General features: G+C 44.9%; 1 protein-coding gene across 2 annotated transcripts in view; it reads left to right on the top strand.

The window, feature by feature from the left end:
- LOC110506336 (anoctamin-1) overlaps positions 1-12,823 on the top strand; it is a 65,518-nt gene that overhangs the window by 3,401 nt on the left and 49,294 nt on the right. For both annotated transcript variants that reach the window (XM_090221974.1, XM_036963701.2), the window contains exon 2: positions 656-828. In XM_090221974.1, the coding sequence (XP_090078100.1) occupies positions 721-828 (108 nt within the window). In that variant the 5' untranslated portion in view covers positions 656-720. The remainder of the gene's footprint in view (positions 1-655; positions 829-12,823) is intronic.

Genomic DNA, 12,823 nt, shown 5'->3' with positions numbered 1-12,823 from the left:
GGGAAATCCTTGTGAGTCATTGCCCAAGAAAAGGCAGATACTTGGTGGAGCTCCTTTGTATTCCCTCTAAAAGGTTTTCTCAACGTAAAAGGATTCGTAATGTTTCGTGATCAAAGACCAGATGTGTACGTTGTCTAGGTACGCTCAGATATTCAAATATTTATAGAAATATTGTCATACAGGCATGTGGGGTGACAAATGAACAAAATACCAATCGGTAAACCGAGGCAACATTAGCCTTTAGGCCATGAGAGATTCATGGACGTGCTTACACAACCAATGCCTTTACATTAGCTCTTTGGAAGAAAAAGAAAACGTTTTTGCTCAACATTCACACAACATGCACGTAGATGTTGAGTGCAAATAAACTATGGTCAGATTCTCAGTGATTATAGGCAACTATATGGGTAGTTCCTCATCCACGTTGTTAGTTTACCCTAGCAATGAACACCCAAAGCATGTTGGTTATTTTATGTGGCTGTCAAGAACCTCATCAGACAATATACCGTACAATGGTAGGATGCTTATTATGCTTCTCATGCCATTGAGCTGGACAGTACACTCTTAGCACCATTTGACCTGGAAGCACATATCAGAGTAACAAATATTACAGTATATTGTTCCATACTAATGATATCTTTTTCCTCCCTCACAGGTCAAACTTTCCTCGTACACGACCTCTCTGGTAGTCTTCTCCCTGAGTTGGAAGAGCAAGGCGCCATGAGGAGGAATGACTATTATATCCCTGTATCCTGCGAGGAGAAGGCAGCTGACTTTGGGAACACTAAGGATGGTGGCGATAGCAAATATAACAAGTATGACTCCATCGTAAGTGGTCTTCTCTACATTGAGAATTTGTATTTGTATTTATTAGGGATCCCCATTAGCTTTTGCCAAGGCAGCAGCTGCTCTTCCTGGGGTCCAAACACATGAAGGCACTTGAATTGTAATATTGTTGTATGGTGGTATTATACAGTTTGTATTGTAGATATGTAGTGGTGTAATAATGTTATATGATGTCTTGTTTTATCGTTTGTTTTATGTGTATAGAATGCGTGTGCTAGTGTGTGTGCGTATGCGTGTGTCTGTACCTGTGTGTGTGTGTCTCTTCACAGTCTCCGCTGTTCAATAAGGTGTATTTTGATGTTTTTTTAAATCTGATTCTACTGTTTGCATCAGCTACCTGATGTGCACCTCTCATAGTCTGTTCTTGACTTGGGAATTGTGAAGAGACCTCTGATAGCATGTCTTGTGGGGTATAACACAAAATCATTTGACTTTTTTTCTCTCAAGATCAAAGCATTTAATAAAGTAGTTCAAAGTGTGTAAATAGCTGATGGGCATACACAGAAGTTAATCTTAGTGTGGTAAATATGAAGATCAAAACAAAGATTCCACCCATCTAATCATGGCTGGAATCTTTGTTTTGATCTTCAATCATCATATTTACCACACTAAGATTCACTTCTGTGTATAATTACTGTATGTTAATAACCTAAAACTGTTCAAAATCATTTAAAAAAAAATACATTTTTATTTTTATTTATTTCACCTTTATTTAACCAGGTAGCCTAGTTGAGAACAACTGCGACCTGGCCAAGATAGCAATTCGACACATACAACAACACAGGAATAAACAAAACATACAGTCAATAATACAGTAGAAAAAAAATTGAACAAAAAGTCTATATACAGTGAGTGCAAATGAGGTAAGATAAGGGTTGTTCAGGAGTTAAGGCAAAGTTATTACAATATAGCAATTAAACACTGTAATGGTAGATGTGCAGAAGATGAATGTGCAAGTAGAGATACTGTGGTGCAAATCACTTCAGCACTGTTCAATTGGCTTTCATAATTTATTTATTTAACTGGGCAAGTCAGTTAAGAACAAATTCTTATTTTCAATGACCGGCCTAGGAACAGTGGGTTAACTGCCTTGTTCAGGGGCAGAACGACAGATTTTTACCTTGTCAGCTCGGGGATTCGATCTTGCAACCTTTCGGTTACAAGTCCAACACGCTACCTGCCTTCCCATTTAGAAAAAAAATAAATGGTGCAAATAACAAATTATCATAGGATGTCGCCCTCATGTACTGCCCTGTGTTAGCAGTGTAGAAGGTTAAAAAGTCAGAGTTGGTGTTCCTCTCTTGATGAGGACTACTGCCCCATCACTATGGAAACTGTATTGGGTCAAACTTGTGTACCTTCTACTGGGTCAGAGGGTCATTTGGACAGTAATTGCGGTCTTGTTCTATCTAATCACAGACACACTGGAATTATTAAGCAAGCTGATATACGCACCTAAAGCAGGCAAGAAAGGTCAAGTACATTGTTTGAAACACAGAGTCAATTAAATCAGTGCAGAATGCGGATGTATTGCTATGTATCAAGTGACTGCTAAAACAGACACTGATGGATGTTTTGTTGTTGTGAGGACCTATTTCCAGAATTAGTTTATGTATTCATTAGGATATAAAAATGATGCAGTATTGTTATTCAGCTATCCTATAGTGACCCTACGGATGTTATGTCCAAACCTCTCCCACAGGACTCTGCTGTTAGTGAATCGGCATGACAGTCAGATGGCTTAGATCTAGTAGCTATACAGCTGTAAAGGTTTATATGCAAATGTGTAAGAAGATATGCATGCCTCCCTAGATTAGAGGGCCTGTGGCTGAGTAATAACACTATTGATATGCATGCTGGTTTTTCTCACAGCACAGGAGTTAGGAGGTGGGTGGTTGAAGGAAGGGTTCTGGTTCTCTCCATTCCTGTATCTGTAACATGCCGTAACCACAACCTTATTTTCCCCTGTGAGGAGTGACCTTTGCTGTGACTTCCTGTTCTGAGGGGGCTGAGGCTTGTCGTCCAGTGGGATGCTTGTATTGAGATGTTTTCCAACAACTAGAGCTCTTTTGTCTCTCGATTATCAAATAGGTTTGTTTTCCATAAGAAAGCTACTGTTTGTTCTCAACAAAAGCAATGAATTTCAAGCAAATAATTGCAGAGCAAATATTGTGTTTGGGTGTGCCGTACCAGTAGAGAGAACATACAGGTGAGGCCATTAAAACTAGAGACCATAAAACAATATCTACACGCGTTTAGCTTGTGTTAATGCATGCAATCCATTTTGAATGAGTTATTTTAAGTTAAAAATACCTATATCCCTATTATATATCAATGTGTGTCACTATACCTGACAGCTATTTTGCAGTAACACATCTATATAGCACAAGGGGGAAATATTTTAACTTAATATATAAATGTGTAAACATGACTGTATAGCATTGTATTCATGAACCCTTCCCCGCAGAGTATTTCAGAGTGAAAGTTGTGGTGTTTGTTTATAACACGCTATATGGCACACATTTAGCTTTTCAGATTTCAGCTGTTATCAGATGCAGTAAATTTTATTTGACAAGGTCATGAGTTCAAAGTGGACAAGTGCAGTCCATTTTTGAAAGATGAAATACAATACATGCGTCATTTACACAATCCTCATCTGTAAAACGTACATCTTTTTGATTTTGTAAAGGGGGACATTATTACCTTCAACATTTAGAATTTATTATCCCTTGGTCCAGGGACGGGGGCCTCGCCGGGCCAGTGGCTCAAGGTGGGAGGGGTCGAGGGCACGTTTTGACAGGGGTGACCTAAGGGAACTCGAATCTGCCCTGTTTGTTTGGTTTGTTTGCATTTTTAGATATAGTTTTGTTTTGATGTTCCTATTTGTTTATGTTGTACTGTACCAGTCAAAAGTTTGAACACACCTACTCATTCAAGAGTTTTTCTTTATTTTTTATATTTTCTACATTGTAGAATAATAGTGAAGACATCAACACTATGAAATAATACATATGGAATCATGTAGTAACAAAATAAGTGTAATATACATTTTAATCGATTTTTAAATGAAATAAAAATGAATAAAAACACAAACAAAAGCTATACAAAATCTAGTTACCACGCCTTAATCGTCTAATTGGACTCGATTCTATGTACGTCCACGGTCTAGGCTAAATGACTCTATCATGGCATTTTGTCTAATGTCATATCTAGGGCGAACCTACTTAGTGGTGTGTTTAGGGCACTATCCTAAGTTGATAACTACATGATAAGTCTACAGCTGTAAGGCACTAGCTTCGGACAGTCTACAGGGATGACCTATGGACCTCTGGGGAGAAACTGGTGATTATTGTAGCTGTAGAATCAAAGGGGCTTTAGGGTCTATTTTCAACTTTACCAAGACTAGTATTTTACTCAGACCCTTAATTGATCCTAGTATAAATCCTCATTAAATGTTCCGTTGTGCATATGCATTTATGCTTGCACAAGCGCACATGCCAAGGGAAAGAACCAAGTATCCTGTTAGGCTGCAACCTGTTCAGTAAGAATCGGTGCCGACCTCAAGCCATATGCTAAGGAGCCTGTAATGGTTTGACTACAAGTCAATGTATCTTACACCATTGTAGTGGCTGGAATGACTGTTGCTGGGGGATCAGCTACCCTACCAATTTATCCAGAAATGTTATCCTACCGAAACACATGATTAGAGCAAATCCTAGTTGCATTGTAGTTGAGACTACACATGGCAAGGAATTATTATTGTTACCATTTGTTTTTGGAGGTGGAAAGACCACTGGACTTCTTTTACGACCCGTATGGACACCTCAGTGATATTTCAGATGTATTCCAAGGTTATCCCCGTTGAGGGGTTTGTTCTACTCCTCTCTGTTCTCGTGGGGAAGTTTACAACTTGATTTGTTTTCTGATCAGGCTGCCTTGTACAGTGTTGTACGTAGCATCAACTCCCCCACTGGCCTCGACGAGGCTTATCATGGGTCTGGGCCAGTATTCCTCCCCTTTGTATCTCGGGACCCCCCCACCAGCGTTTGCTTTTGGTGTCCGAGTGTAACGATGACACTGTGAGTCGAGAAGCAGGTGCAGAGGAAACGTTTAATAAAACAACAAACATGAAACAAGACAGCGTATTAGTGGCGAGATAGCATGAAAACAGGAAACAATACCGACTGAGGAATGAACATAAGGGAGGGACATATAAAGTGGAGGTAATGAGGAAGGTCATGGATTCCAGGTGTGATTCATGATGATCTGCAGGTGCGCATAATGAAGGATGCCAGGTGTGCTTATTGATGAATCCCAGGACCAGTGGTTAGTATTCCGGCGACGTTGCGCACCGGAGGGGAGGAGCAGGAGTAGATGTGACAGTACCCCCCCTCAGGAGGACAGTTCAGTGGTGCGGGCTCCCTCTCTGAAGCCTGGCAGATTTCCACATCTACGTCCCAGGCATCTGGACCTACGACTCGGGAGGATGAGATTATAGGTGCACTCTGGACAGGACCCTCTCCCGAATCGTAGATACAGGACAGGGCATCAGCCTTGATGTTCTTGGAACCTCGGCGATAGGTCAGCTTGGTGAAGAAAAGTTCCCACATGGCTTGTCGTGGATTCAGTCTCCTCGCTGTCCGTATGTACTCCAAGTTCCGTTGGTCGGTGAGTATGACGAAAGGTTCCTTGGTACCCTCCAGCCAGTGTCTCCACTCCTCTAATGTCAACTTCACCACCAGAAGCTCACAATCGCCGACGTTGTGATTTCTCTCTGCGGGGGACAGTTTCTTAGAAAAGAATGCACACAGATACAATTTGAATGGGTTACCCTGTCGTTGAGACAAAACTGCCGCCACGCCCACCTCTGATGCGTCCACCTCAACCACAAAGGAAAACGTGGGATCTGGGTGTTTGAGCAATGGGGCGGAGGTGAAACGTCCCTTGAGGAGATGAAAGGCCTTGTCGGCTCCACACCAACCTACGAGGCCCACTGAGGAATGAACATAAGGGAGGGACATACAAAGGGGAGGTAATGAGGAAGGTAATGGAGTCCAGGTGTAAGTCATGATGATCTGCAGGTGCGCGTAATGAAGGATGCCAGGTGTGCGTAATGATGAAACCCAGGACAGGTGGTTAGTATTCCAGGGACGTCGCATGCCGGAGAGGAGAAGCAGGAGTAGACGTGACATCGAGGCACAAACAAAAGGGTTGGACCCTTTGTACAAGTTGTCAGCAGCCGCGTTGTTAGTAGATTGTGGTTCAAAATGCTCAGTGGATGTCGTGGCCTGCCTTTCACCACAGTGTCCGCGTGTGGCAACTGTTCCAGTACCCTCGAACTTAGACAAGGATATCTTTTGGCGATATCACCAGTTTCAATCACTGTGTCAGTGGCGGGACTGACGCCGTTAGTTTTATAGAAAGGGGTTTCAGTCCCTCTCAAAGCGGAAAAGGCATCATCGGAAGCAGAGTCCACTCTGAACGTTGATGCTTTGTTTCCTGAAGGACAAGAGAAGTTAATCTTAGCTACAGTATCGCATGACTCAAAAGGAGGAGGGAAGTTGCTCACTCACAGAGACTGCTGGCTCGAAATCATGAAAATAATAGTCAATCAGGTTTGCTGGCTGAATGTGACAAGATATCGTAATATCGGCTTGAGTCAGATTCTACATCAAGAGGTGTCAATGTATTTTTCCCAAGGGGTCCTGTAGACAGATACTCCTTGTGGATGACTGTGTTGCAGCCAGCGTTAGGAGAAGACAGTGTGGTCAGTGGAGATGGCACGGTTATCTGTGACCATACCTGGTTGGTTTTCCAATCCATTAGTGGGATCAAACGATCCATCAAGTTTGCTCCGAGTACCAGGGGTTCAGTTTCGAGGCTGGTAACATACACAGGGTGAAAAAGCGATACGTCTTGGAAGTTTAGTTTCAGCATGAGTCATATTGTGAGAGGCGAGGTAGTCTGAGTAAAACCTTGAAGTTCAGTGTCACATCGTTCCGTTTTTTAACCAACGTTTAGCTAGGTTCACAGCCCTTTTGAGATCATTAAACAACATTTGAGAGATGAGCGATATTGTTGAGCTCGAATCAATTAACGTATCACATGTTAAGCAGTCCTCTAGGACTGTTCCCACGTAGTGACTTTCAGAGTTGCGTTTTGTGGTCATATTCTCCACAAAGTGGAGTGACTGTTCGCAATGGCATGATGTGTCATTTGTCTTCATGGTTAAAACAGATTGACTTATCTGAGTTTGAGTGGAATTGGCTATTGCGATGTGGTTGAACTTGTGCGTCGCAACATTATTGTTATTTTTTAAAACTTTATTTATAGATTTTCAAATATGAGAACAAAAACAGTACAATCCCAACCCCTCCTTCTCCCAACCATCCATCCATCCCTCAAATCCACCCTCCCTCCAATCCACCCTCCCGCCAATCCACCCACCCACCAACCAAGGCATCAATAGGATATACTATTAAAGTAAATTAAATATGACAGAAACACACAGAAAAACAGTAATAGAAACAAAAACAATGGAAAAAGTGGAATAAAAATTATCAGCACAAACGGCCACTAGAACAGGCATGGCTGCTTACCAAAATATGCAAGTTACACTAAGTAAAAGACAGGCTCTCCACGTATTGTATTAATGAGGACCAGGTTAAGTCAAACTTTTGTCGGGACCCAAGCACAGTGTACCTAACCTTCTCCAGAGGAGGATATGACATCACCTCTTTAACCCACTGCTTTGCAGACCTCCAGTGAAAGGGAACAAGGCGGTGAGCTAGCAGCGAGGCAAATGCTGTCGCATTTCCTGATGCATGGTAGCATTCTGGTCTAGGGGAAGTACCGCAAAAATGTCAGTGAATGGCTTGGGGCTAACAGTTGTATTACACATACAGTGGGGCAAAAAAGTATTTAGTCAGCCACCAATTGTGCAAGTTCTCCCACTTAAAAAGATGAGAGAGGCCTGTAATGTTCATCATAGGTACACTTCAACTATGAAAGACAAAATGAGAAAAATAAATCCAGAAAATCACATTGTAAGATTTTTAATGAATTTATTTGCAAATATATGGTGGAAAATAAGTATTTGGTCACCTACAAACAAGCAATATTTCTGGCTCTCACAGACCTGTAACTTCTTCTTTAAGAAGCTCCTCTGTCCTCCACTCGTTACCTGTATTAATGGCACCTGTTTGAACTTGTTATCAGTATAAAAGACACCTGTCCACAACCTCAAACAGTCACACTCCAAAATCCACTATGGCCAAGACCACCGAGCTGACACCAGAAACAAAATTGTAGACCTGCACCAGGCTGGGAAGGCTGAATCTGCAATAGGTAAGCAGCTTGGTTTGAAGAAATCAACTGTGGGAGCAATTATTAGGAAATGGAAGACATACAAGACCACTGATAATCTCCCTCGATCTGGGGCTCAATGCAAGATCTCACCCCGTGGTCTCAAAATGATCACAAGAACGGTGAGCAAAAATCCCAGAACCACACGGGGGGACCTAGTGAATGACCTGCAGAGAGCTGGGACCAAAGTAACAAAGCCTACCATCAGTAACACACTACGCCGCAAGGGACTCAAATCCTGCAGTGCCAGACGTGTCCCCCTGCTTAAGCCAGTACATGTCCAGGCCCGTCTGAAGTTTGCTAGAGAGCATTTGGATGATCCAGAAGAAGATTGGGAGAATGTCATATGGTCAGATGAAACCAAAATATACGTTTTTGGTAAACTCAACTCGTCGTGTTTGGATGACAAAGAATGCTGAGTTGCATCCAAAGAACACCATACCTACTCTGAAGCATGGGGGTGGAAACATCATGCTTTGGGGGTCTTTTTCTGCAAAGGGACCAAGACGACTGATCCGTGTAAAGGGAATAATGAATGGGGCCATGTATCTTGAGATTTTGAGTGAAAACCTCCTTCCATCAGCAAGGGCATTGAAGATGAAACGTGGCTGGCTCTTTCAGCATGACAATGATCCCAAACACACCGCCCGGGCAACAAAGGAGTGGCTTCGTAAGAAGCATTTCAAGGTCCTGGAGTGGCCTAGCCAGTCTCCAGATCTCAACCCCATAGAAAATCTTTGGAGGGAGTTGAAAGTCCGTGTTGCCCAGCAACAGCCCCAAAACATCACTGCTCTAGAGGAGATCTGCATGGAGAATTGGGCCAAAATACCAGCAACAGTGTGTGAAAACCTTGTGAAGACTTACAGAAAATGTTTGACCTCTGTCATTGCCAACAAAGGGTATATAACAAAGTATTGAGATAAACTTTTGTTATTGACCAAATACTTATTTTACACCATAATTTGCAAATAAATTCATAAAAAATCCTACAATGTGATGTTCTGGATTTTTTTTTCTTCTCAATTTGTCTGACATAGTTGAAGTGTACCTATGATGAAAATTACAGGCCTCTCTCATCTTTTTAAGTGGGAGAACTTGCACAATTGGTGTATGACTAAATACTTTTTTTGCCCCACTGTATGTGAGAATGCCTCAAAATGGGGCCCCAGAAGCCACTCAAAGATTGGCATGACCAAAACATGTGTCCCACAGTTGCTGGACTCTGGTGGCGTCTTAAACATTTGGCGTCCACATTTGGATATATTTTTGCCAATCTGTCATTTGAGTAATGGAGACGGTGCAAAACTTTAAGCTGAATGAGCCCATGCCTTATGCAAAATGATGAGGTGTGGATATGCTCAATACGTTGTTGCCTTATATCATCAGGAGCTCGGCACCCATGTCTTGCTCCCATGCAGATTTTGTATTTGCCAAGGAAGGCGGATTAATGTTCTGTGCCCTTCAGATACGGGTTAAGATCTAAGCGCATCTCGACTGGACACTTAGTGGGCTCGAGTGGAAATGAAGGGAAATGTTTTTTTTAGCAAAGCTGCGAGTATGCAGATATCTAAAAAAGTGGGTATTGGGAACATTATGGCCAAACCTCAGAGCCACAAAAAACACCAGACCATTCCTACGCCAGAACTGGAATGCCGTGTCAGTCTGTGACACTGGGAAGATATGATTAGATGTTAATGGAGTTGCAAGTAGTTGCTTGCTTATTTAAGGCTAAAGTGATTTCGGAATTGGGACCAGATTTTAAGGGTGTTCTTGACAATGGGATTCAAAACATGGGTGCCAAGGTTCATGGACAGTGGGGAGCACAGGAGCGAGACAGGATAAGTTGGAAGACTTGACTGTAGCTCCATGAGGGCCCAAGTTGAACCATCCTTGTTATAAAATGTAGAAACCCAATAAACACATTTAGATATATTTGCATGACTAGTATTAGTGTAAAAAATGTGGAAGGCCTACGGCCTTAGGTCTCTCTAGATATGCCTTTCTCATTCGTGTATTTGACTTATTCCAAATGAAGTTGGAAATGTAGCTGTCCAGTTGTTTGAACATCGACTTTGGGAGAAAAATGGGGATCAAACATCTAGGTAGTATAGTCATCTTAGCAGAATTAATGCGACCTGCTGATGAAATGGGACCACCTCATGAAATCCTGCTTGGTGCGCTCCAGGAGTGTTTTGAAGTTATGTTTAACCAGAGCCTTAAATGAGCATATGTAATACGTAAAGACCTGATGCTCCACCTTAAGTGGGAAGTTGGTGTCACGTAATATCAAGGTGGGTGGAATCAGGCGCAGAGAGCAGGTTACAGTGAGTCGATAGTTATTTATTCTCCGAAAACCAAACACGGTCAACCCAAATATGCAGGGTGAAATAATCCAACACAGGATCAAAATATTATCGGAGAAAATAACACACACGTATTAACCCAACATACATGAATCCAAAACAATCCCGCACAAAACAAGGGCGGGACAACCTACTACATATAAGGACGTTAATTAAACTAAAATACACACAGGTGAAACTAATAAGACAAAACCAACAGACAAACGAAAAAGGGATCGGTGGTGGCTAGTAGGACGGTGACGACGACCGCCGAGCACCGCCCGAACAGGCAGGAGAGCCAACCTCGGCGGAAGTCGTGACAGTACCCCCCCCCTGACGCGCGGCCCCCGCAGCGCGCCGCCACCGTCCTCGAGGACGACCCGGAGGACGAGGTGCCGGGCGATCCGGGTGGAGGCGGTGGAAATCTCTCAGGAGAGAAGGGTCCAAAATATCCCTCACCGGAACCCAGCATCTCTCCTCCGGACCGTACCCCTCCCAGTCCACGAGGTACTGTAGGCCCCCCACCCGGCGTCTCGAATCCAGAATGCCCCGAACTGTGTACGCCGGGGACCCCTCGATGTCCAGGGGGGGCGGAGGGACCTCAGGCACCTCACCTTCTTGCAGGGGACCAGCCACCACCGGCCTGAGGAGAGACACATGAAACAAGGGGTTAATACGGTAATACCTAGGAAGTTGTAACCTGTAACACACCTCGTTTATTCTCCTCAGGACTTTGAACGGCCCCACACACTGCGGCCCCAGCTTCCGACAGGGCAGGCGGAGGGACAGGTTTCGGGTCGAGAGCCAGACCCTGTCCCCCGGTGCAAACACGGGGGCCTCACTGCGGTGCTGGTCAGCGCTCCTCTTCTGCCGTTCGCCCGCTAACCGTAGTGAGTCCTGAACGGCCTTCCAGGTGTCCTTGGAGCGCTGTACCCATTCCTCCACCGCAGGAGCCTCGGTCTGGCTCTGATGCCATGGGGCCAGGACCGGCTGGTAACCTAACACACACTCAAAAGGAGACAAGTTAGTTGAGGAGTGGCGTAGGGAGTTCTGGGCTAGTTCAGCCCAGGGAACATACCTTGCCCACTCACCAGGCCGGTCCCGGCAATAGGACCGCAGAAACCTGCCCACATCTTGGTTTACGCGCTCCACCTGCCCATTACTCTCGGGGTGAAAACCTGAGGTTAAGCTGACCGAGACCCCCAGTCTCTCCATAAACGCCCTCCATACTCTGGACGTGAATTGGGGACCCCGATCAGAAACGATGTCCTCAGGCACCCCGTAGTGCCGGAAGACATGGGTAAACAAGGCCTCAGCAGTCTGCAGGGCCGTAGGGAGACCGGGCAACGGGATGAGACGACAGGACTTAGAAAACCGGTCCACAACGACCAGGATCGTAGTACTTCCCTGGGACGGGGGAAGGTCGGTAAGAAAGTCCACCGATAAGTGTGTCCACGGCCGTTGTGGAACGGGGAGGGGTTGTAATTTCCCTCTAGGAAGGTGCCGAGGAGCCTTGCTCTGAGCACACACTGAGCAGGAGGAGACATAAAATCTCACGTCTTTAGCTAGCGTGGGCCACCAGTATCTCCCTCTCAGACTCCGCACTGTCCTCTCAATGCCAGGATGACCCGATGAGGGGAGAGTATGAGCCCACCGAATCAGCTTGTCCCGGACCCCCCTCGGTACGTACTGAGTTCCCACTGGACAGTTGGGGGGGGCCGGCTCTGACCGTGAGGCCTCCTCTATCTCCGCGTCCACCTCCCATACCACCGGTGCCACGAGACATGACGGTGAAATGATGGGAGCTGGCTCAACGGGCCGCTCCTCGGTATCATAGAGGCGGGACAGCGCGTCGGCTTTGGTGTTTTGGGAGCCTGGCCGGTATGAGAGGGTAAACCGGAACCTGGTAAAAAACATAGCCCATCTAGCCTGACGTGGATGTAGTCTCTTCGCTGCCCGGATATACTCGAGATTACGATGGTCAGTCCAGATGAGAAAGGGGTGTTTAGCCCCCTCAAGCCAATGTCTCCACACCTTCAGAGCCTTGACTACAGCTAACAACTCCCGGTCCCCCACATCATAGTTTCGCTCCGCTGGGCTGAGCTTGCTCGAAAAGAAAGCACAAGGGCGAAGCTTGGGTGGCACGCCCGAGCGTTGGGACAGCACGGCTCCGACCCCAGCCTCGGACGCATCCACCTCCACTATGAACGCTAAAGAGGGGTCCGGATGCGCCAACACGGGCGCATTGGTGAACAGCTCCTTCAAACGAG

Source organism: Oncorhynchus mykiss, chromosome 26 (genome assembly GCF_057628025.1).
Source record: "Oncorhynchus mykiss isolate SJ-2025 chromosome 26, ASM5762802v1, whole genome shotgun sequence".
Classification (NCBI taxonomy): domain Eukaryota; kingdom Metazoa; phylum Chordata; class Actinopteri; order Salmoniformes; family Salmonidae; genus Oncorhynchus; species Oncorhynchus mykiss.
Note: the sequence above shows the minus strand (reverse complement) of the source record. Positions and strands in the feature narration are given on the sequence as shown.